General features: G+C 43.3%; 1 protein-coding gene across 1 annotated transcript in view; it reads left to right on the forward strand.

Moving 5' to 3' along the window:
- The window catches only part of RAP1A (RAP1A, member of RAS oncogene family), an 88,056-nt gene extending 75,106 nt beyond the window's left edge, over positions 1 to 12,950 (forward strand). Inside the window, exons 6-9 of the mRNA XM_077481531.1 lie at positions 84 to 224; positions 2,998 to 3,141; positions 9,640 to 9,758; positions 11,551 to 12,950. Of these exons, the coding sequence (XP_077337657.1) occupies positions 84 to 224; positions 2,998 to 3,141; positions 9,640 to 9,729 (375 nt within the window). The 3' untranslated portion in view covers positions 9,730 to 9,758; positions 11,551 to 12,950. The remainder of the gene's footprint in view (positions 1 to 83; positions 225 to 2,997; positions 3,142 to 9,639; positions 9,759 to 11,550) is intronic.
- The last annotated feature ends 13,625 nt before the right edge of the window (positions 12,951 to 26,575 follow it).

Consider the following 26,575-nt stretch of genomic DNA (forward strand, 5'->3'; position numbering starts at 1 on the left):
AGGCAGTTTCATTAAATATGGTGATATTTGTGTTCTGTTTTTTTTTGTAGTATCTAATGAACATTTTGTTTTGATATTCCTAGGAGCAATTCACTGCAATGCGAGACTTGTATATGAAGAACGGTCAGGGATTTGCACTAGTATACTCTATCACCGCACAGTCAACATTTAATGACTTGCAAGACTTGAGGGAACAGATTTTACGAGTAAAAGACACGGAAGATGTAAGGATTTTGCTTTTCTATATGGCATGGCTTCAAAATGTTTTCCAGACCTGTTTGTACATATTTAAGTCTACCGTTACCTGTGTGAGGTTGTCATATGCTTTTTTTGTCCCACTGTTTTTTCTTCTTCTGCCTCTTTGTGTACATACTATTTCTGTAATCACGTTCTTTCTTTTCATATTCAGTTCTTGTAGTTGTCTAAGCCAACTCAGTAGTCACTTCTGCAACGATTTTTAAAGTGTAGACCACTGTATGCCTGGCCAGATGTACATTTAAAAGGGGCTTGTCTGAATGAAATTTGAGCAATTCATTGCTCCTTTTCTACTTGATCAGTCACTGACCTGGATGAAGCACATTTTCATTTTGTGTTAAGGCACCTAATGTGGATGTTCTTATCTATCTTTTTTGATATGTTAAGTCATTGCCCTGGAACAAGCATGTTCATATCTGATGTCAGGGAACCAAATATTGATTTGTATGCCCCAATGAGGATGATGACTTTAGAGCATACACCTTTAAACAGGTTAACAGTGGAGTCTCCGGACCGGCTCACGCAGATATATACGTTGACACTTTGAAGTGGTATATTGTTATGGCAGCAGCTAGCTGCCATAACCCCCAGTATCCTGTTCAGTGAGTGGTCTGGTTTCCAATAAAAGTGGTCTCTGCAGCAGATTCACCCCCTCCCTCTGCTCTCCGGTGCCCTCTGACGCTTACCGGAACCATCGGTAGGGGCGGAGGTCGATTGGGTCTGCTCCCAGGCTTGGTATAGAGAGAGGCGTGAGGGGAAGATAGCCCCCACCCATCTCCATACCATTGCAGGGCGGAAGCGATGTCAAAACGTCACTTCTGCCCATAGCTCTTAAAGGGACATTTTCTTTTCTTTTTTTTTTTTTTTGACATTTCATTTTTTTTTTTTTTTTTTTTTATTGCATCTTAGTGTAAATTTGAGATCTGAGGTCTTTTTGACCCCAGATCTCATATTTAAGAGGTCCTGTCATGCTTTTTTTTTTTTTCTATTACAAAGGCTGTTTACGTTCCTTGTAATAGGTATAAAAGTGACACCATTTTTTTATTTTTTTTAAGAACAGTGTAAAAATAAAAAGATTAAAAAAAGTTTATTTTCTTATTTTAACGCACCCTGTCCCGCCAAGCTCACGTGCAGAAGTGAACACTATGTGATTAGCGCCCGCATATGAAAACCGAGTTATCCCCGCGATCGGTAGAGCGAGAGCAATAATTTTATCCCTAGACCTCCTCTAACGCAAAAGATGCAACCTATATTTTTTTTAAACGTCGCATATGGAGATTTTTAAGGGTAAAAGTTTGTTGCCATTCCACGTGCAATTTTGAAGCATGACATGTTGGGTATCAATTTATTTGGCGTAACATTCTTTAACAATATAAAAAAATTGGGCTTACTTTACAGTTGTCCAGTTTTTAATTCAAAAAGTGTATTTTTCCTCAAAAAAAGTGCACTTATAAGACCACTGCGTAAAAAATAGTGTGACAAAGTATGGCAACAACTGCCATTTTATTCTCTAGGGCGTTAGGAAAAAAAAAAAAATATATATATATATATATATATATATATATATATATATATATATTTGTTATGTATATGGTGTCAGAAATTGTGTATGAGTAGCTTTATTGATTTTTTTTTTTTTTTTCATGTATTTTATCTATGTACTCAATTAATCCAAACATTTTTAGACTGTTTACTAGTGTGCCTCTAAAGTCCAACCACCTAGTTTCTAGTTTTTCTATATATCCAGTATCGGGACGTTGGCACACTACTACCTGTGCATTCACAGTGTCACCCTGTGAAAGCACTTCATAATTAAAAACTTTTCCACTACCTGGTTTTGTTGATTTCTTGTCTTCAAAATTCTACCAGGTGGATGTCCATTTTTCTGTGGATGCTTCTTTCCACTGCACAGGTTTTTAAAGCAGCACTCTGCATTGGGTCAATTGACCTTTGTTATTGCTGGGCCTGTTAGAGTTGTGGTTGTCTTACCGTTGGCAGCCCTTCATTGCTGGGGGATGCCCCAGGGTCCATGAATATCAAGCCTTTGTACTGTACAATTAAGAGAATGTTTTTTTTTTTTTTTTTTTATTATTTGCCTGTAAACTCCTCGTTACGGAGTACAGTACATTGCACAGGCCACCCTTTGTTCATGTGTTCTGCATTGGGTGCTGCAAAACTGAGGACTAAGAGTTGAGTGAGTTTTATCGGGATATGCCTAAGTAGTGTGTCAACGGGTTTGCCCATGTCCAATGACCTGAAGGTACCAGCCTATAACCCAGCGTTTATGAATATCAAGCATGTGTCCTGTACTGCAAAATATGGGATTTACATCTTCTTTTTTTTTTTTTTTTTTCTTTATCAAGATTATGATTCCAGATCTTTTCTTCAATGTTCTATGCTGATGTAGCTTAGTAACTGCCACATTCACAACACAAGCTTCCTCACTGGTATGTGTTGAATTAGAGGGGAGGGAGTATGTCTGACCAGTTACTGTTATCAAGAGCTGATTTCTGAGAGTACTAGATCAAACACTGGTGCTTACTGGACTGCATAGTGAAAATTGTAGACACCCTTCAGAGCTGCAATGAGGGCATCATGGAGATAATGTTGATACAATGTCTGTATGTCTATATCTGTGAAATCAACTGTGGCAGTTTTTTCTTCATTAGTAAAATATGTGAATTCTTTTTTCTATATCTTAAATACTAAACTTGTTGTTTTGTTTGTTTTCTCCGGATAAAGGTTCCCATGATTTTAGTGGGCAATAAGTGTGATTTGGAAGATGAGCGGGTAGTTGGCAAAGAACAGGGACAAAACCTAGCCAGACAGTGGAATAATTGTGCCTTTTTAGAATCTTCTGCTAAGTCTAAGATCAATGTAAATGAGGTTAGTAGTGTTTTTGATTTGATATTTGTAGTTATTTCTATATCCTTACTGTTTCATGTAACTTTAAAGTTTGTTTTAGTTTTGTTGTCTGTAATACTGTCAAATATGAATATGTACCCCCCACTTGTGCTACGAGCAAAACTTTCCTAGCTCCCCTTTCTGGTGTTCTATGTTCCACTGTCAACTCTCCAGGAAGCTTGCATGTTGAATCCCTCTTTTCATATTGCCACCTACAGGAGAAATGTACACTAGGCAAAAAGAACATTAAGCCCACGTTCACACTGAGGGCTGGGCATTTCTGTCAGACATTTGTGCAGGTTCATGTACAGATGTCTATTCAAATTATCCCCAAAGTCGCCAAAAGTAGTGCAGGAACTACTTTTGGGAATCTGTATGGCGCTGCAAACTTGGCATTGCACCATTCGCATGTCAAAATGGCCCAATGTGACCGTGGGCTGAAGGTCAGCCCCCTTGAGGCTATAACCCATCCCATCTCAGGTACAGTTATGCTGGCTATAGTTTGTTAGAAAATCAAACGAAAGATCATTTGATCAAAGATTTGGTCCATTTGATAGCACATTTGATTAACCTATCGCTGTATAAAAAAACTTTCCAACTCATCGACTTTTTTATTTTTTTTTTTATTTTTTTTAAGCATTATCCACTTTCAGACCGGACCATTTTGCTAGCCTAAGACCAGACCACTTTTTGCGATTCGGCACTGTTTCGCTTCAACTGACAATTGCGCAGTCATTTGACGTGGCTCCCAAACAAAATTAACGTCCTTTTTTTCCCCCTCACAAATAGAGCTCTTTTGGTGGTATTTGATCACCCCTGCGGTTTTTATTTTTTGCGCTATAAACAAAAAAGCGTAAATTTTAAAAAACGCATTATTTTTTACTTTTTTGCTATAATATCCCCCAAAAATATATATAAAAAATTGTGTGACATGTTCATGCGCATATGCTTTTTAACTTATTTTTTTTTTTTCAATCGATTACACTACTCACGCTTTGAAAATCATTCATTTAAACAATTTTCGAACATGAGTTTGTTTTTCCCATGAAGAATTGGATATCAATAATCAAATTGAGCACATTAACCATTATAAAAAGCGAACGATCGTTCATTTTTAGATATATATTCCATATATCTGTGGCCAGCTTTAGTGTCCGCTCTGCTACTTTTCTCTTTTGTTCAATGATGGGCACAGCATCTTCATCTTGACCTGAGGGTTATATCTCCCCTTTAGGAAAGCACTAGGCAGAAAGTGTTAAAAATAGCAACACTTTCGCCCTGGGAGCAGTCCTACTGGCTATAACCCCTCACTACATCCAGCAGCTCCAGTTTTTTTTGCCTATCTGGCTCTGGACCAGGATCCGGCTCACGGTTGGTCCATTGGTCCTGGGAATTTTTTTTCTGCGTTTTTGATTCCTGTGATCTACAATCAACAGCCGGGCTGGGTGACAGGCTAGATAATATAGATCCTGGTAGTCTCCCCAGCCTGGCCATCGAGCGTGAGCAGGCCCTAGCTACACGTTGGGTCGGCCGGGACTTGCCCCCCTCTGAGCCCGGGGCGGGCGGTGAGCTATATGCTCTGGGGCACACACATGACGGGGCTACTGTTGTCTGTGTCAGTGTGCCGTGGCCGACAGCCACCCCATACTGCTTGGGTGATGGGTCTGTCTGTGGAATGTGTCCAGCAGTCCCTGCAGGAGGGCTAAATATGGTTCCACCTGTCTCAGCAGGATGGAGCAGCTGGGCATTCCCTGGGAGGTCGACTAGGGAGGGGGTCTCTCACTCTCCCTTTATTCTCTCCCTGTCCCTTCCCTCTTCCCCATGCTATAGGCCGCTGTGTGACTGGGCACATGGGGGTGCGGTGCATGTATCTGGGGGGGGGGCGCTCTGGGTCCTGGCAGGGGGCTGCGCTGGGTGTTGGGGGTCCGCTCGTCCTCTTCCCTGTTTCTGGGCAATGGTGGGGTGTTTGTGCTGTGTTAGACATGTGGAAAGGCCGCCGGGCACTCCATGCCCCATTTTTTTGGTAGCCACAGCCAGTTTTTTGTCTTTCAACCACTGTCTGGAAGTTTGGCATCCATTTTCTCGGTGCCCTCAGGCGTTTTTACAGAGGCGGTCATTTTCTAGTAGCCTCAGGTAGTTTTGCCTCTAGCGCTGGGTGCTTGTTTCCTTCTAGAACAGCATGCTTTTCACACACACCTCTGTGAAACGCATTAGAATTTTGTTCTATATTTTTCCCTTTGCTGCTGTGATTTGTGTGATGTGAGGTTTTTCATTTGAGAAAATAAAGGCACGGTTTACTTTATTCGATTCGGAGTGCGGCTGTCCAGAGTTTTTCCATTTCCCATCCATTTGGTTTGTGCAATCAGCCTGCACCTGGGACCCCTATTTGTCTGGAGGACAAGCAAAGCTTTTTTAGCGGACTGACCTGGAGCGGTGGAACTCGAAGTAACTGTACTGAAGCCGGGAAGATTTCAGGGATTCTACTCCAATCTGTTTGTAGTCAAAGAAGAAGGGGTCCATCCGGTCCTGGACCTCAAGGCCCTCAACAGCTTTTGTGAAGGTACAAAGGTTCAGGATGGAATCGGTTCGCTCAGTGGCCGCTGCATTCCATCAGGGGGATTTTCTGGAATCCCTGGACATACAGGACGCATACTTGCATATCCCCATATGCATCCAGCATCAGAGGTTTCTGCGATTTGTGGTCGGGGACGAGCACTACCAATTTATACCTCTCTTTTGGCCTGGCGTTGGCACCGAGGGCCTTCACCAAGGTGCTAGCCCCAATTTGGCTTTGCTAAGACAGTGAGGGATTGAAATTGTGGGTTACCTGGACGACCTCCTCCTGAGAGCAGCTTCTGCCTCAAAATTAAGGGAGGATGTAGCAATATATGCAAACTCTTCGGGAGTTTGGTTGGGTACAGAACCTTCAGAAGTTGGTGTTGGTGCCGACTCAACACCTGGAGTACCTGGGCCTGCTTCTGGACTCCTTATAGGCGAGAGTCTTTCTCCCTTCGGACAAGCTGCAGTGAAGTTGTTGGTGTCCCGCAGGTGGTCATTGCTGCGTTTTTTGCATGCGAGTCCTGGGTCTCATGGTAGCCACTTTCAAGGCGGTACCGTAAGGGGAGTTTGGGGCATACAGTCAGCCCAGGGTCGCTGGACCCAGGAAGAATCCCACCTGCCGATCAACGTGCTGGAACTTCGGGCGATCAGGCGGTGCCACTCGACGTGGTCACAGAGGCTGCAGGGGTGTCCGGTCAGGATCCAGTCGGACAACGCCACAGCGATGGCATATGTCAACCATCAAGGAGGAACAAGGAGCTTGGCTGCAGTACTGGAGGTTGCTAACATCCTGCGGTGGGCAGAGTGGTGCATGCCAGCTCTGTCGGCTGCGTACATTCCGGGCATAGAAGATTACCTCATCAGATGGTTGTCAGATGGTGGACCAAGGGGACTGGTCGCTACATCCGGATGTTTTTCGGCTCCTTTGCCTAAGGTGGGCCACGCCAGATGTGGATCTCCTGGCTTCGCGGTGCTAACGGAAGGTACAGAGGTTTGTGGCCAGGTCAAAGGATCCCTAGGCAGGCACGTTGGTGGCTCCATGGGGGCATTATCGGCTGATTTATGCTTTTCCCCCACTCAAACTTTTACCATGTCTGATTCGCACAGTGGAGGCTGAGGGGATTCTAGTAATTCCGATTGCCCCAGATTGACCTCGGTGTCCATGGTACGCCAAGATTGTATGAATAGTGGCGGATGTTCCTTGGTGACTGCCGATGCGAGAGGACCTTCTGTTGCAAGGTCCAATACTTCATCCTGCTTTACCGTCACTAGCTTTAACGGCATGGCTGTTGAAAGCCAGGTGCTAAGGGGTCGAGGTCTGTTGGATTCCTTAATATCCACTATGCTGAGGGCACAGAAGTCATCTTCTTGGCAGGTTTATCATTGTATGTGGAAGGCCTACATAACCATGTGTTAGGAGATGGGGTGGCATCCGTGCACATATTCAATTTACAGTATCCTGCTGTTTTTGCAGCAAGGAGTGGATCAGAAACTTGCCTTAAGCACCATCAAGGGACAGATATCAGCTTTGGCTGTCTTTAATCAGCACCCCTTGGCGACTCATTCATTGGCGAGTACATTTTTTTTAGGGGGTTCGACATGTGGTCCCTCTGGTTTGACCACCGCTGCCTCCTTGGGATTTGAATCTGGTGCCCTCGGTGCTTCAGAAACCTCCGTTTGAAAACATTAGGGAGATCCCCCCTTTTTGACGCTCTCTCAGAAAGTAGTCTTTCTAGTGGCTATTACATCAGCCAGGAGGGTTTGAGTTGGCGGCCTTGTCTTGCAAGTTTCCTTACTTGATCTTCCTCAAGGATAAAGCGGTGCTGCGTCCGCAGCCTCCGTTTCTGCCAAAGGTTGTTTCGGCCTTTCATCTAAATGAGGACATGTGCTTCCGTCCTTATGGTCCGGGCTCTGCGGATGTATCTGTCTGCTATGGCTCCTTTTCGGAGGTCGGACTCGTTGTTTGTATCGGTGGCAGGTCCAAAGAAAGGACTGGCCTTCTCACCGGCCACCATTTTTCGGATCAGACAGATTGTGGTTCAGGCTTATCCCATAAGGGGACGGGCGCCTCCCTTTACTGTCACGGCACATTCTACCAGGGCAATTGGTGCCTCTTGGGCTTTCCGACATCAAGCGTCTGTTTCCCAGGTGTGTAAGACGGCGATCTGGTCGTCCATTCACAACATTTTACAAGGTTGATGTGAACGCATCTTTGGGTTGCTTGCTTCAGCCGCAAGCTTTTGCAGGCAGCTGTTTAAGGTTGCAACCCCTCCATTGAGGAGCTCTGGTTGTTATAGGTGGAATTATCTTCTTGCTGTTCCCACCCGTTTCTTTGACACTGCTTGGGGACGCGTCCCTAAGATGAAAATGCTTTGTCCGTCAAAGAACCAAAGAGAAAATAGGATTTTTGTACTCACCGTAAAATCCTTTTCTCTGAAGTTCATTGACTGACACAGCACCCACCCCTTCTGCTTATGTTTGTACTGCTTTTGACGAACTGAGCTGCTGGATGCAGTGTGAGGGGGTTATAGCCAGTAGGACTGCCCCCTGGGCGGTACTGTGCAAGTGTTGCAGTTTTTAACACTTAATGCCTAGTCCTCTCTTAAAGGCGTGATATAACCCTAAGGTCAAGATGAAAATGCTGTGTCCGTCAATGAACTTCAGAGAAAAGGATTTTACGGTGAGTACAAAAATCCTATTTTTTCACTTGAAGAATTTTCTACCTGGTAGATTCAGGTCAGATATAGGAAATCCTGGATGTTTAACAAGTTGTCTAACAAGTGACCATTTTCCCATTTAATTGAAAGCATTGTACACCTTCATATGTGTTTTTATTTTCTTCTTTTTTTAGTAGATCTTAGTGCTGTTAGAGTACCGTGTGTGTGTTACCTAGCTTGTCCCTATTCACTAAAGGGACAGGCCACTACTTGATGCAAGTCACACAGTGTCCAGGTCATGCCTCATCATTTCATTTGTGTTGCGTCACAAATGTGGGTCTGCTAATGCAGTGTTTCTAAAACGCCAGTCCTCAAGGCTCCCCAACAGGTCGTGTTTTCAGGCCCTCCATTATTTTGCGCAGGTGATTTGATCAGTTTCACTGCCTTCGTAATTTGCCACAGCCGTTTCATCTGAGGGAAATCCTGAAAACATGACCTGTTGGGGCGCCTTGAGGACTGGAGTTGAGAAACACTGTGCTAATGTGATGAAAACATCTCTTCCAACATAGTGATCTCTGTTAATTGCCCTACCTGTGTGTGGCTGACAGATCTGATTACTGTTTAGCGTTCACCTGCACCAGTATTAGACTGAGAGACCCAGGGATAATGGAATATGTTGTTTCTTCACACAATGTGTCAGTTTTTAGACTACTGAAAGAGGTCATGCATTAACCCCCTCATGATAGTCAAAACAAGCCCTAACGCCCAGACCCAATTTTGCAACTGACATCTTCTTCAGGGCAGATTTGGCTTTCATTTGTTAAGTGGTAATGGGTATTTCCTAATATGTTTTATCATGAAAGTGAAACTTATCCAAAATGTAAAATATACGTCTTTAAATTTTAGCCTGACATTTTTTAGCTATTGCCATGACCTTCCAACATAAAACCCTGCAAAATAAATTCTCCTACTCCTGACAATCTCAGCAATACCACATGTGTGCTTCATTTGTTCTTTGTATCCATAGTAGGGCTAAGAAACATTAATAATCCTGTTTTTTAACCTAGCTAAACACATTGACACTCTTGCTATTTCACTAGATATTTGGAGGAGGAAGCTTAGAGGAGGAATAGAAGGTTCTTTTTAGTTAAGAATCCATAATTGAATAGAAAAACATAACTGTACTCCTATGGCTATAAGGTTGATTCTTATGTCTCAGTAATCTGTGTATTGTAATGTCCTGATTTGTTTTTGTTTTTTTTAGATCTTTTATGACTTGGTCAGACAGATAAATAGGAAAACACCAGTGGAAAAGAAAAAACCTAAAAAGAAATCTTCGTGTTTGCTGCTTTAGACCCTCGTAAAGCAGCAGGTCTGAGCCAGGTGAATGTTAACTTCCTAACATACAGTAGATGTTTGTGTGGATTAACACCTGTATAATGGTTGGGGATGAAAAGTTCTAGAGCCTACAAATCTGGCCTGGGAGCCAGGTCATGCTTTACAGCTGAACTCCAAATGAAACAATTTTTAATTTTAAATTGGGGAATCCATTGGCATATTTATGTGTGCACCAATTGGTTTCCTCTCAGGACAGGAAGTTTCGCACAGACTCCCTACAGTATTTGGTACACAGATTAGTCCTGTCCATTTTAAAAAGGTGCTCCTAATGACAACTCATTATGTGTGTAAAAGACACCTGTCCTTAGAATCTTTCTTCGATTCAAACCTCTCCGTCATGTGCAAAAGCAAAAAGCTGTCAAAGGATGTCGGGGCCAAGATTGTAGACCTGCACAAGGCTGGAATGGGCTACAAGACCATCAACAAAAAGCTTGGTGAGAAGGAGAACTGTTGGAGCGAATATTGCAGATGGAGGAAATACAAAATAACCATCAATTGCTTTCAGTCTGGAGCTCCATGCAAGATTTCACCTCACGGGGTAAGTATAATCATGAGAAAAGTGAGTGATCAGCCCAGAACTGCTCGAGAGGAGCTTGTGAAGGATCTCAAGGCAGTTGAGACTACAGTCACCAAACAAACTATTGGTACACAACACGCTGCCATGGATTAAAATCCTGCAGCACCCACAAGGTCTCCCTCCTCAAGAAGGCATACATACAGGCCCATCTGAAGCTTGCCAATGAACATCTAAATGATTTAGAGAAGGATTGGGAGAAAGTGCTCTGGTCAGATGAGAGCAAAATTGAGCTCTTTGGCTTTAACTTGACTCACTGTGTTTGGGGGAAGAAAAATGCTGACTATGACCCCAAGAACACTATCTCTTCAGATGAGCATGAAGGTGGAAATATGCTTTGGGATTGTTTCTGTACTAAAAGTACAGACCGACTTTGCCGCATTGAGAGGCCAATAGATAGGGCCATGTACTGTAAAATCTTGCATGAGAACCTTCTTCTCTCAGCCAGAACGCTGAAGATAGGTCGTGGATAGGTCTTCCAGCATGACCATGACCCAAAACATACCGCCAAGGTAACAAAGGAGTGGCTCAAGAAGAAGCACGTCAAGGTCATGGAGTGGCCTAGCCAGTCTCAAGACCTTAAAGAGAAAGTAAACCCTGATGAGTTTACTTCCTCTTTGTTTCCCTGCAAAATTAAAGCATAATGGCATAGTAGCCCATTATGTGTCACTTACCTGACACAGGAGCCAGCAATGTCACCGCTGTTCCCTCTTCCACAAAACGCCCATCTTCTTTCCGGGCATCGTGGCTACCAGTCGACAGCCAAGCAGCCTAATGGCTTTAGCTCTGTAACAAAGAGTGGGCCAAAATCTGAGATGTGTGTATCCAGTAACCAACTACAAGAAATGTCTTGCCTCCTGTGCTTGCCAACAATGGTTTCTCCACCAAGTACAAAGTCCTGTTTTGCTTGGGAATCATATACTTTTTTTATTCACTGAATTGCAACTCCATTTATAACATTTGTATTGTGGTTTTTTTTTTCTGGATTTTTGATCCAGATATTGATATTCTCTCTATCATTTAAAATACATCTATGATAAAAAAAATAGACCGTTCATTTCTTTAAGTGGGCAAATTTACAATATCTGCAGGGATCAAATACTTTTTTTGCACCACTGTATATATGTAGAAACGACATTTAAATATAAAAATAGATGTGTTTATACAGATTTATTTGAATTATTATTATTTTTTTTTTTGTAGCGTACAGGAATGAAGAACTGTTGCCTAGTTGGAAAGTGCCAGCATTCCGATATGTAAAAAGAAATCCAACCATAATTTAACAAATCTGAAAAGGCTCCTTTTTTATTTTATATATTATGTAAACAATTTAGATCTCCAATACTGTTTGCACAAGGTTCTCTGGAAATGAATCGGCTGTATTTCTCTCTGAAAACAAGACCACCACCATGTCAACTTTTGCAATAGTGTTCAAGGCAGATGTGGAAATAAAGTTACTTGACTCTATTTTGAATGATTCTATGAGAGCATGAATGCATTTCAAATGTTACATGTTAGTAGTTTAATTACATGGTTTTCATATTGACTTCCAAATCCTGTTTGTAGTCATGCTTGTGTCAAGCCCTAAAATTTAGCTATATAGCGATATATATATATATATATATATATATATATATATATATATATATATATATATATATATATATAGTGTTGTTGTTTTTTTTTTTTTCCCCCCTCTTTAATGATCTCAGTGGGGCTAATACCTTTGAGTCACGATGACTTCATTTTATATTTAAAACATATGAGTTTATCATTTCATCTTGCCATTATAATTAAAGTTGAACTCCAGCCAGGTGGAATAGTTGGGTACGTCCTTACCTGCGTCCAAAATGCTTTCTATTTCTTTCAGTCTGTTTTGGCCTTTTTTCTGTTTCCCTAAATGGGTCCGATGCCCCATTACTTCAAAATTTGTGTTGGTGCAACCGGGTGCTGCTGTTTTCTCTTTAAGGAGAAATTGCTCCTGGTAGTGTCTCTTATATGTATCTGTGACATCACCACTTTCATACCTGGGCAGGTACAATTACACAACCCCCAGATGCAACTTGCCCAGAGCCAGTGAATCTTGCAAAGCAACTCCCACTAAACTGCTCACAGCCAGTGAACAGCCCTAAGCAACACCTGTATGAATGCCCAGCAAAGTATGTGGATTCCCAAATTATGGAAAGTGTCTCTCATTCCTCCTGGGAACCCCAGCAGATGTGACATACAAGGTCTGCTTTGATTCCCTGGTGCTTGGGCACTGTAAACTATGCAGGAGCCAAAGATGTCACATGAAATAAGCCTTCATTAATAAAAAAAAAAAAAGGCATTATTTGTTAAACTGAAAAGCGTTTTTGTCCACAGAAAAAGGGCACGAAGGGTGAAAAGTGGGCATGACCTGGAGTTCAGCTTTAAGAAAACATTTAGTGTACAATGGTTTTGGGGAGGGATGGTGGGTTCTTTTATAGGGAAAACTGGGAAACTGATTTCTATGAATTTCAAAACTGAAATATATAATATACTAAACTCTAATATTGCTTCTTGTTTTACTGTCACAGATTAAATTACAACTTTTATGAAGATTAAATTTTAGTACATTTTAATTTTTGTGATTGTGTATTTTTTCTTTCTTTCTTTTTTTTTTTTTTAAGCCACACAATTATATTTCAACTGTTATTTCTTATTTTATCTCAGCAGCTTATTTATGTGTGCCCTATTATTATCCAAGATACAATGTCAGTTACTGAATTGTACTTTTCATAGCACAACTAATAAATATAATCTATTTTACAAATACATTCCCAATGATCCATTTGATCAGAGTTGTTTCACCTGATCAGTTTTATTTGCTCAGGTAACTTTTTCTCTATGCCTGTTGATTTCGAAAATTAGAGGTTATGATGTACAATGATGTTTGTAAAACTCATAAAGTGCAGAGCTACATTAAATGGTATTAACCAGGGATCTAAAAGTGACCCAGTGTAGCCATGTACTCATTAAGGCATCACTAAATGTATGTTTTAATTGCAAGCAGTGTAAGTACCTGAATTTGACCTTAGATTAGCCTTCTGCAGTCTCTGTATGGATTTGTGTGTGAGGAAGTAACTGCTCAAGCAGTTCATGTGCGAAAAATGATCTGTCACAGAAATCCACTCTGTGTTTCAGTTCAGATGAAAAAAAAAAGACCTGTTTGAGTAGTTTCAGAAATATATATAAAATATAACAATAGACTGTAAATGCCTACTCTTTCTTTGTTATAGCAGACATATTATTTTTATTGCACTAATCAGGACAGAAGAAAACAAAATATTTCCATGGACTGACTGAAAATCACAGATTTATATTTAAATATATACTGTAGATAGATGTATATATGTTTACTGTCCCCATATATAAAAAAGCAGTTCACTGATCCTCCTAGTGAAGAGCTGTGCTGGGGTATTTGTCAGCTGAAGTCTGACCACTGGAGGGCAGGCAGGCTGTGCTTCTATGCCTGGCAGGATCACCAGGGATTTCACACAAAGGAAGCAATACAGAAGAAAACAGGACACGTTTTAATACAAGTACATGGAACAACAGACACATATCAAGAATATGAAATGTTTAAAGTGAATGTAAACCCAAACAATTTTTTTTTTTTTTTTATGTCCTAATGTAGAGTATACGATTTCCTATCATTTGAGCCCAGTATTGCCACAAAGAGTTAATCCAGCTCTGAGCAATCCTCTTTTATTTTTCAGTGAGATAAATCTTGACAAACAGAGGAAAAATTTGTCTAACCGTCCCTTTGCTGTGAATCACAGGTGATTTACATATCTTGTGCACTAGCCTAAGAGACATGCATTATTTTTTAATTCCCTCAATGCTGAAGTCATGTGGTTACTTTCCTGTCTTTTCACTGGATGTTAGAGATCATAGCAGAAGTTCAGTGTAAGGCCTTGTACACTGTGTTGTCGGATAATTCGACCGTGTGTGGGCTTCATCTGACTTTTTCCGTCGGAATGTCTGAGAAAGTTTGAGAGCTGGATATAAAAATTTTCCGACAACATGATCCGATCGGACTTTGTCCGATCGTTTGTAGAGAATTCCGATCAAAGTGCCACGCATGCTTGGATCAAATTCCTAGACCAAAGCTATTGGCTACTAGCCTGAACGTAGTCCTGTCGTAACTAAATAACATCATCGTGTTACGAACGATTGGATTTTCAGACAACTTTGTCCGACCGTGTGCATACAACACCAGTTTTGGACAAAATCCGATGGATTTCATTGGAATGTCCAACCGTGTGTACAAGGGCTAAGAAATACACAGGAGAAAATGCATATTGACAAGGGGAGTGTAGAGGTGGGAGTGGAGTCTACTAACATCAGGAAGCCACCCACGAGCTCCAGACAACAGATCCACCCACAGAATCTGCAGTTTTTCAGTTCTCATAACAGACAGAGGGGAGACATTTGACAGGTAAAGATACATGTAGGAAGCATGTATATACTTACAGATAACCCCTATGGCAGTAGTTTAGAAAGGATGACATTGGGTTTACATCCACTTTAAGTAACATGCACTTTAACATTTAGGAATGTGTCTACTGTATGATTGCAGAGCTGCAGTAATTTGTAACATATATATCTGCATGAAGATCAGTTTTAATATCTACAGTAGGAATGAGCTGCTGGCTCAGTCCAATTCTCATGACGTCACTGTCCAAATATGGTCATGCCCACATTTGGTCAATGATGTCACCTGGGATTCCCCCCGACTCAGTTTACTTTTAATGGCTGGGCTCTGGGAGATGTCGTCCGGTGTGAGTAATTGACAGGAGCAGCTCGTGTCAATGGGATTTTTTCTTTTGGCAGGCGTTGTGCGCCATTCATTGACATGGATCTGCAACACTGGACAACATGATCGACTATGGATTTCCATCATAGGGCTTTTTGGGTGTTTTTTTTTTTGTTTTTTTTTTTTTTTAAAGGGCTTGCCAAAAAGTGTCTGTGTGTGTGTTTTTTTTTGTTTTGTTTTTGTTTTGTTTTTACTTTTTTTGGGTGAATAAATAGGAGTACTGTATAGCCTTTATTGATTAACATATGGGTGCTTCCAGATTCCAATAAGAACACAAGTGAACTGACTTTGGTCCTCATCAATATGGGAGAAAAGTTATTTAACAAGCGAAAAGGGGGGTGAGGGAGATCATGTATTGAGGGCATATGGCCTGGTATGGCTTGGGGGTACACGCATGCTCAGATTAGGGTACAATTTTGGCTGAATGTAATGCAATGTGTAAAATCAGTCACAATGATGAGCATACACCCTTAGTGTGGAGATTTGTTTGTTGAGATTGGTTGACTCTTTGGCCTCGGCAAAGTTCATCCAAACTCTCCTAACTCTATTGTTTTATTATGCCAGGAAAATCATTATTCTTTCCTGGAAAAATTCTACTGCCTCAACCATCACCGCTGGGGAGGCTCTGATAAAGCCTTGCCTCTTTATAAGGCCACGTATGCTACTGTCTATGAGTACCATCGTGCCTTATGTAGGGGTCCCTATTACAATATGGTGGGGGATAGGTATTTGATTATGTGTATGAAATCAATTTGTACAGTTTTATTTTTTTCTTGGTACCATACCCAGCTATGCAATAAATGTTATAGGAAAATTACTTCTATGTGGATACGCTAATTGTTCTTGTCCTGACATTGTCCTTTGACTCTCACCAGGGCTGTGCTGACCAGTTTGTTCTGTTACATAACTCTGTTTTTTTAATTGACTGAATTATCTTTTTAGTAAAACTTTTGAAAAATAAAAAAATGATCAGGTATGGATTTGTGAGGGGGTGGGGGGGTAGCCCCCCTCAAATTCATACCAAACTCATGGGTCTGGTTTGGAGGGCCCCCCCCCCCCACACTTTTTTTTTTCTTATTTTTCATTTTACTGTATGTATTTTTAGGAGAATCCCATGCAGGTTTTTTTTTTTTTTTTTTTTTTTTTCAAGGATAAGGGTTTGGCATAGATAAAGGGAATCCACTGCCGCTTTGTTTACAAACAGAAATAAGCTGTCATTTGTCGACTTTTTTTTCTCTGAAAATTTCAGTTTTGCTGTACTAAGTTGTATACATCATACAGATGTGAAGTGTATAGTGGCAATCGGTGCCAATAAACTATCTAAAGTGCCATGTGCATAAAACTATATAGATATCAAAACTAATATGAAGAAAATTTATTTGAAAAAAAAATAAAAAAACCCCCTACAGTTGCTGTTACACTCAGTGATTCACCACACCAATTGAATAATTATTTCCTTATAGTGAAGCGCTGCATGACATTTATATATGTAGTGCCGATGTTGTGACTAGAGATGGACGAACTTCCGACGGACGTTTCACGAACACGAACCGCAAAGTTTGCGGCGGGCCCCATTGACTTCAATGGCAGGCAAACCTTAAAAACCTACAGGTCATATTTTCAGCCACAAAATACTTACTAGCTGTGCACACATGTCCCACCACATGGCCACTGACATAACACATGTATGAAGTGAATTTGGGAGGTGATAGTGCTGCGCTGTATAAGGGGAGGGGGAAGGGGCAAAAGGAAAAAAGAAAGATGGGGAGGGGTGGATGTTCAGGGGTGGATAAAAAAAAAAAAAAAGTATATATATATATATATATATATATATATATATATATATATATTACACCATAAAAGTAATTAATCGTGTACACATTATGTATTCCCTATAGTAAATGTGAAATATAAAATCAAGCAGCATGTGAATCAAAGTGTCATAAAGATCTATATACCATAACTAGCAAGTGCTAAAAGTGCAAAAAAACTTCAAATAAACCTCAAAGTGACTAGTGCATACACGAATAAAATAAAAAAAAATAAAAAAATTACAAAATCTCATTCAGAAAATAAATGCGTGGAGCAATTCATATAAATAAAGTGATAAGTGCCAATAAGTCCAAACAATTAGTCGCATAGATGAAAAAACGCTGGAAGAGAAATCAGTGCAACTATTGCTGTTGTGCTGTTCAAGCAACAAATAAAGCCGATCTGGCAAAGTCTCTTACATTTTATGAGGTTCATCTGCCACCATATCATCTGATATAAAGAGAAAGGAACCTTCACATTGGCCATCATATGTTACTATACGCTGTAACCTTACAGTGGTAAGGTAAGGGGACATCCACCCATTTATCCCACGAAGGGGAAAGGAGGAGTGTGCCACTGAATTGTCTGCATGATTTGCACAGAATAAAATATGGCTTTATTTGTTGCTTGAGCAGCAATAGTTGCACTGATTTCTCTTCCAGCGTTATTTCATCTATGCGACTAATTGTTTGGACTTATTGGCACTTATCACTTTATTTATATGAATTGCTCCACGCATTTATTTTCTGAATGAGATTTTGTCTTTTTTTTTTTTTTTTTTTTTTTTTTTTTTATTCGTGTATGCACTAGTCACTTTGAGGTTTATTTGAAGTTTTTTAGCACTTGCTAGTTATGGTATATAGATCTTTATGACACTTTGATTCACATGCTGCTTGATTTTATATTTCACATTTACTATAGGGAATACATAATGTGTACACGATTAATTACTTTTATGGTGTAATATATATATATATATATATATATATATATATATATATATATATAAATTTTTTTATTTTTATCCACCCCTGACCATCCACCCCATCTTTCTTTTTTCCTTTTGCTCCTTCCCCTCCCCTTCGGCTGAAAGAATGACCTCATATCAGAAGTCACCAACACATCTTCAAATCGGCCTCTTCTTGCAGGCGCTGTTGGATTGGTACCCGCAACTCTTTCTCTGGGAGTGAGAATTCCTCCTCTGCCAGCGCACGCAAAAGCAGAATGCAGCATTTCTTGAAGCAACGCCTGGAAGTGCTCCATTCTGACAGCCCTCTGTGACGGTGGTAACATTTCCGCCATTTTGTGTTTGTACCGGGAGTATAAGTACATTGCCACCCAGTACTGCCCCTTATGCTTTTTATACGGGGGTTCCTGTTAAAACACTGGTGCATGAAGGCCCCCATTTGCACCAGGATGAGCCTGATGTGCAGTGGGAAGGCTGTCTCGTACAACCCCGGCTCAAGGGCCTGGCGGTGTATGGGTGCCTGGTTCGTCTTTTGGTCTTGTCAGTTCAGCTGGTGCAGCAGGAAGCAGGCGGGTAAGCTGGGGAGACACCGAATACGTAATCAGACAAGCCGGGTTTGGTAACAGGTGATCAGATGTAGATATAGACGACAGGCAGAGAATGGTCAGGATACAGGTAAAGTTCGGCAACAGGATATCAAGCAGTGTAGAGCAGAGCGTGGTTACAAGGCAGACCAGGGTCAGGATAGCAGAGATCAATCGTAGTCAAACAAGCTGGGTCAAACACAGGAAACAGATTGGATCACAGGAACAGGAAGTCACTGGAACAGATATGAGCTGCAGACCAGACAGCAAAGACACAGTGCTGCTGAGGTGTTTAAATAAGGCAGCCTGTTACCAATCACTGAAATTAGTCTGCACTATTTTAACCCCTAGGTGGCAGATCCATGACAGGTGGCCTGGCTCCTGCTCATCATCCAGGATAATGTTGTCCTCCTCGTTATCCTCTCCCTACCCACGCACAACAGGGATCCCAGAAAGGTTTAAAGCATGCTCTTCATTCATCCAGCATTGCGACTTCCGCATCTTCCTGCTCCTCTGCGGCTTGATCAATGACGAGACACAATGCATGCTCCATAAATAAGGCATAAGGTACCATGTCACTGATGGCGCCATGGCTGCGACTGAGCAGTTTGGTGATCTCATCAAATGGCCACAGAAGGCTGCATGCGTCGCGCATGAGCAGCTACTGGCGCGGTGAAAAAAACCAAGCTCCCCAGAACCTGTTCTGCCGCAGAGTTCATACAGGAAGACGTTAACTGCACATTTCTGCTGGAGTTGCCTATCAAGCATATAGAAAGTTGAGTTCCATCGCGTCGGGCAATCGCAAATAAGACGTCTGACCGGCAGATTGTGTCGCCGCTGAATGTCAGCAAGGTGAGCCATGGCCATGTAAGATCTTCTGATCAGCAAGGCGAGCCATGGGCCGAGATTTTCCTTGCCTGCCACAAGATGTCCAGGACCCCAGGATATTTGAAAACAAATCACCGCACAACCAAGTTTAAGACGTGTGCCATGCATGGCACGTGCATAATTTTGCCCTGTTTCAATGCGCTAAGCAGATTGACACCATTGTCACACACCACTTTACCAACTGTCAAATTGAGCGGTGTTAGCCACTGATCTGCCTGTAAACGCAAAGCTGAAAGGAGGGCCGGGCCAGTGTGGCTCTTGCCTTCCATGCACAACAGACGCAGGACAGCATTTCAACGTCTCACCTGGTATGTCAAATAGGTTCTGGGGAGCTTGGGCGGCGTAGCGGAAGAGACGATAGCAGCGGAAAAGGAGGAGTCAGCCGAGGAGGAGAGGAAGGAGGATGGAGTAGGAGGAGGAGAAGAAGAGCCAGGCCTGCATGCAATCCGTGGCGGTAAAACCAATTATACACAGGTGCCACGGGTTACATGCTTGACGGCCGTCAGAAGGTTCACCCAGTGGGCAGTAAAAGTGATATACCTTCCCTGCCCGTGTTTGCTAGACCACGTGTCTGTGGTCAGATGTATCTTGGCACTGACACTGTGTGCCAGAGATACATTCACTTGCCACTGAACATGGCCATATAGCTCTGGGATGCCCTTCCCTGAGAAATACTTCCTTCCTGGGACCTTCCATTGTGGTGTTCCAATGGCCACAAATTTTTGAAAGGCCTCCGAGTCCACCAGTTTATATGGCAGTAGTTGGTGGGCTATCAGTTCTGACAAGCCAGCCGTCAACCGCTGGGCAAGAGGGTTATCCAGCGTCATCATTTTTTTACGCTCAAACATTTGGCCCACGGAAGCCTGCCTTTTTGCAGAAAAACGTGAGGATGGCGTGATGGAAGGTGGAGCGGAGGACAATTGTGAGGGGAGAGGAGAAGGAGAAGTAGAAGACGAGGCTGGACGGTGAGAGGCTGGAGTGTGGCTTTATGTGTTCCGTTGCTCCCACTGGGCTCTGTGATGGCAGCTCATGTGCCTTCTTAAGGCGGTTGTCCCTAGTGAGTGTTGGGCTTACCGCGACTTATGCGTTGACTGCAAAGATTGCAAATGGCAACACTATTGTCAGCAGCGGACACGTTAAAAAAAGCCCACACAGAGCCATGTGCCGGCGTCCTGGGAGCGCCAGATGTGACTGTACATGGTTGATGCCTCGCTCCTGATACATTCGCAGTCTGCTTTGTCCCTCCTGTGCAATGTAAGTTCTTCCTGCTTCTCCTCCCTATCTGCTGGTCCATATCTCCCTCTGAACTCCCCTCCTCTTCCTCTCTTGTGGGCACCCAAGTGACATCACTTTGCCACTTTGGCTCAAGCCTGTTGCTCCTGCCCTATCCTTACCACCCCTGCAGAAGGGCCTGCCTCTTCCTCTGCCTGTCATTTTTTAAATGACCCTGTGACAAAAGTCTCTAGAGAAGTGCAGTATGTATGTGGAAGAAGGTATATAACATCCCGCTTCAATCTGTCGTTTTTGGGGGCCACTGGTCTATCACACCAGTTATACTTTTTTTGATTGCGTTTGTCACTCTTTGTAGTATCGCTGCAGAACCTCTCAGCAGTCACAATGCTGCACAGTGGAAATGCACTATACTATGCTTTCTATATGTGCAAGTATTTTATATGTGTATTACACACCTACTGTATATACTGCACACCAAATAGTACACCTATACCAGTCCTTAAAAGGACCTTTGTGGACCTAGTAGCTAGTGATTTGCAGACTGTCCCTCAGTCCCTACACTGATAAAAGACTGCTGCAGAAACCAGCAGTAATCTGCAGCACAGCCCTGCACCAGCACCCTATATATTGTACACCTATACCAGTCCTTAAAAGGACCTTTGTGGACCTAGTAGCTAGTGATTTGCAGACTGTCCCTCAGTCCCTACACTGATAAAAGACTGCTGCAGAAACCAGCAGTAATCTGCAGCACAGCCCTGCACCTATACCAGTCCTTAAAAAGGACCTTTGTAGACCTAGTAGCTAGTGATTTGCAGACTGTCCCTCAGTCCCTACACTGATAAAAGACTGCTGCAGAAACCAGCAGTAATCTGCAGCACAGCCCTGCACCTATACCAGTCCTTAAAAAGGACCTTTGTGGACCTAGTAGCTAGTGATTTGCAGACTGTCCCTCAGTCCCTACACTGATAAAAGACTGCTGCAGTAATCTGCAGCACAGCCCTGCACCAGCACCCTATATATTGTACACCTATACCAGTCCTTAAAAGGACCTTTGTAGACCTAATAGTAATAGCTAGCTAGTGATTAAACTGACTGTCCCTGCTGCACACAGCGTCCTGTCCCTACATTGACAAAAGACAGCTGCAATCACCAGCACAGCAGTGCACTGAACCCTATATACTGTACTACACCTATACCAGTCCTTATAAGGACTTTTGTGGACCTAATAGCTAGCGATTTGTGTCACTACAGTCTGTCCCTGCTCCACACAGCAACCTCTCGCTACACTGACATGAGACAGAATGTAAAATGGCCGCCAGATCAGGTCTATTTATAAAGTAGGGGGTATGTCCAATTGTCCATGTGCTGAAATGTCTCAATTGGCTGTCCTGTACCCCATGATGGATGTGTCATCATGGATCAAAATTCTTTCACACTGTACAAACATATGTCTGCCGGGGGGCGAACAGTGGCAATAGTCCGCCGGTTTGGCGAATCACGATCACGCAAAATTCGCAGCGAAGCGACCGCCGGGTGAACAGTTCGGCCATCCCTAGTTGGGACCCAGTTATCATAATAAGTGATGTGATGTTCATTAAATAAGAGTTTGGCTCCCTCTAATGTCCTTTTGATGTTAATGCTGATGAACTTGTCTTACAGTTCTTGAGCAGTGCTGAAAAGCATTAGGGGCAATGTAGTTCAATGTTCAAGTGACTCGTGTTTAATTCAGTCAAGGGACTACTGACCCACAATGCCAGGTCACAGAGCAATCTGCTGGGTAGTGACATAAAAGGGACATGCATGGCAGGTTTTCTCTCTCTCTGGACACCATTCAACACACAGCAGGGGCCCTACAGCGTAGAACAGATCACCTGCCCCAGAGGGATCCCAGTGAACTGCCCTGCTGATTGAGCAGGAGGATCAGTCTGTGGTTCAGAACATTCAAAGCCAGCCTGCAGTAGGTCTGTGTGTGTGACAGACTGCGGCCTGGAAGGTGCAGAGCGGAATCCTTTGGCCTCTGAGGATGGACCAGAGGATACAGGATTTCTAAAGGTTTCCTGCATACAGTTACATCAGCCATCAGAAGGAGCAGTGTGGTGTGACAGCACCATCTTGGATCGGGACTGAGATACCAGGAAAGGGGCCTGACAAGCATCTGGGCCTGTTGTGGTAAGCGGGCACTTGCCCAGATCAATATAGTGTGCTGTTGCCGTGTTATTTAATTACAGACTGCTGGTGGGACTTGTAGTCCCAGAGAAGTGTTCTCATTCATCCATAGCTTGCATACAGTGGAATTTTAGGTTTACCTTCCCTGTGCTATAAAGTCAATGCTGTATCACAACCACTGCTAAGGAGAAAGTATTACCAGTGCCTTCTGTTTTGCAGGTACACTATTATCAGCACATCACCTATAATACAGTCTGCGATCCGAATGCACTAACTATAGCTTGACTACCTTTATCTTGGCTAGTTTAATCCGCAACTCGTGGGCAGTTGATATAAAAAAAACTCCCCCCTCTCCCTCACTTGTAGCACATCGTTAGATGTGGTGGAGGGAGACTGAGATTCCTTACCTTCCCCCCCTGTTGGCACACATTCCCCATGTAGGCCACCCTTTCTTGGGTATTTATCCCCATTGGGTCAGGGCTCGGGACCTCCCCCCTATGGGACGGGCCCCGAACAAGACTCACAGAACATTTAGAACATTACATTTCTGTTTTGTTTATGTTTTTACTGCTAATTTTACCATCCTCTAGACCCTCCATGGCTACTTTGACAGTATGCTCCTATAATGTCCGGGGCCTCTGCTCCCCAAACAAGCACAGTTGGTTGTGGTGGGAGCTAAAAAGGCTTGGGACACAGGTGATTTTCTTGCAGGAAACCCATTTTACACCCCAGTCAACTCCTAAGCTGCCCACTCACCTCTTCAGTCATTGGTTCCTTAGCACATCCCCGGTATCTAAATCCAGGGGGACAGCTATTGCAATCCACAAATCCTGCCCCTTTCGGACTAAAACAGATCCTCTGGGAGGATACATCTTCCTGAAGGGCAACATTGCTGGACAAATGTATACGTTCGCCATGATCTATGCCCCTAACACTGACCAACTCAACTTCATTGACACAGCCCTGGAGAAGCTGGCTGCATTTAAGGAGGGCCACCAGTTCTTTGGGGAGACTTAAACATTAGCACAGACCCCCTGCTTGACACGTCTCATACAAGGCCCTCACATTCCTACGCGTTCCTCAAACACTTTCATAGGGCCCTCCAGTTACACCTTTTGATGGACAGCTGGAGATTACTACATGCTTCAGGTTCAGGTATTCCAAGGTACAAGACATATACACCCTCATAGACCATATTTACGTAGACTTGAGCTCCTGCAGTCAGCGTCCATTGGCCACATCACTATCTCAGATCATACTCCGGTCACCATTACCTTCACCCTGCCATCAGGCACCCATAGAGCCTGGACATGGAGGCTGAACAAGAATCTGCTGGATGACACTGCAGTAGTGGCAGAGGTAACGGACATCTTAACTCACTACTTCAGTCAGGGGAGAGCTGATCCCCCTAGGCTCAAAATTCAAGAAGGCACTCCGGGCAGACTTTCAAAGAGTACTTGAAGCCCTTCAAAAGGCAGAACTCCAACATAAACATAGCGGAGACCCTGAGACACTGAAGAAACTGACCAAATTGAGGGAGTTGCGCTTGATAGACAATCAAACCGGTAAACGGTTCAGATCATGTCTCATAAATTTTATGAAGATAGTAATAAATGCGGTCATCTGCTCGCATGGGCCCTCTGGAAAAAACATGCTCAGACGTACATACAAAAGCTCCATTCCTCCTCTGGAGAACTGATGGTACAGTCTTCTAAAATTGCCTCAGGGTTCCAGGATTACTACACCAAATTACTCCGGGTTACCTCCTAATGCACAGGTGACTAGACAGAGGGCAGTTCAGGAGTACTTGGCCTCAGCCCGTGCCCCTCCCCTAACTGAAGATCAGTGCTCCACTTTGGAGCTGCCGATCACACTAGCTGAGCTTGGGGAAACAGTGAAGTTCTTGCCAAATGGGAAAAGCCCTGGCCCCGAAGGGTTCACCAAAGTATACTGTAGGACTTTCTTCTCCCTTCTGGCGGCACCTATGTGCAAGTATTTTATCTCCATAGCAGGGGGCAATGCTATCCCCCCAGAGGAGCTATTGGCTCACACCACTGTGATTCCAAAGGAGGACAAGGATTTCTGGCAGAAATCTTAGCTAATAGGCTTAAACACCTTATGGCTGTAATCATCCACCCTGACCAAATGGGTTTTATTATGGGTAGAGAGGCTAGAGACAATTCTCTTAGAGCAATCCAACTTATCCACTGGGCCCGGAACTGCCAAGATCCCCGACTCTATAAAATATTATCAACAGATGCTAAAAAGGCTTTTGATCGTGTCCAGGGTTGCACAAACCCGAACTGTAAATTTACTGTATGTTCCGGTTCAAGTTCAGTGTTCGGCATTGTAATGGCACATTTTAAAAAGCCGCAGGGCAGCCAATCAACATTTGTTTAACTTGTGTGCCCTTAGAAGCCATCACAGCCATGCCTACTAATGGCATGGCTGTGATTGGCCAGTGCAGCATGTGACCCAGCCTCTTTATAAGCTAGAGGCACATAGCACAGCGCGTCACTCTGCTTTAGTGTAGGGAAAGGTTGCTGCTGCTGCTTTGAGGGGGAGAATTAGATAGGAGTCCTGATTCAGAAATCAAATTACTCAGCGATCTACCTTAATTTTGTTGTGTGGGTGCAGTGCACAATTTTTTTTACCCTGCCCTGAGCCCAGTGCCAGAGAAAAGATAACTTTTATCCGTCTGTTAGGTTGGCGTCGGCGGGCATTTTATGCAAGCTCAGTGCACCAGCACTGCATATGTTACTGTGAGATACACCCTTTAGATACTGTTGGTCTATTCTGCTATTCTAAAAACACCCATTTAGAACAAAAAATATATATTTTGCTGCGTTTTCTGCATATCTTTATGTTTAGGCCATATAGGGCAAGATCCTAAATTTGAGAAATATGAGGAGAACGTCAAATAAGGGACGTGGCCCCAGTCGCAGTGCTGCTGGTGGAGCTCCTGTTGCAGGGAGAGGACGTGGTCGATCTGTGCCAGCTACATGCACAAGTGAAACACCTTCCTCAGGTGCGAGTAGGTGACAGAGCCTGCAGCGGTATTTGATCGGGCCTAATGCGGCTCTACAAATGTTGAGGCCAGGACAAGTACAGGCGATAGTAGATTGGGTTGCTGACAGTGCCTCCAGTTCCTTCACATTGCCTCCCACCCAGTCTCCTGCTTGAAGATCAGAGTTGGCACCTGCTGCCGATGTCCATCAGTCTTTCACCTCACCCCCTTGCACATCAGCCAAGCAGTCTGAGCCCCAAATCATGCAAAAGTCTCTTCTGCTTTTTAATGACTGTTAGCAGGGTTTCCCAGGGCCATCCACCTAGCTCTGCCCCAGAAGTGGACTAGATTGAGTGCACAGATGTCCAACCACTTATGTTTGAAGATGAGTAGCATGGGAGGACCATCGCAGCATGTCTCGGATGATGACGAAAAACAGGTGCCAACTGCTGCTGCTTTCGCAATTGTGCAGACCAACAAGGAGGGCAGGGGTGAAGACTGGGTGGAAGATGATGTGGAGGACGATGAGGTCCTCGACCCCACATGGAATCAACGTCATGCAGGTGACCTGTGTAGTTCAGAGGAAGAGGCGGTGGTTCCCCAGAGCCACCGTACAGCAGGAGAGGGAGCAGGGTGCAAAAGCGGAGTGTCCGTCCCCTAGACAGTATGCCTGCTATTTTCAATGCAGCAAGGGCACACCAAAGCCAGGTCCAAGGAGTTCTCTAGCGTGG

This window comes from Lithobates pipiens, unplaced genomic scaffold (genome assembly GCF_037356315.1).
Source record: "Lithobates pipiens isolate NorthernLeopardFrog02 unplaced genomic scaffold, aLitPip1_a1.2 Scaffold_16, whole genome shotgun sequence".
NCBI classification, from domain to species: Eukaryota; Metazoa; Chordata; class Amphibia; order Anura; family Ranidae; genus Lithobates; species Lithobates pipiens.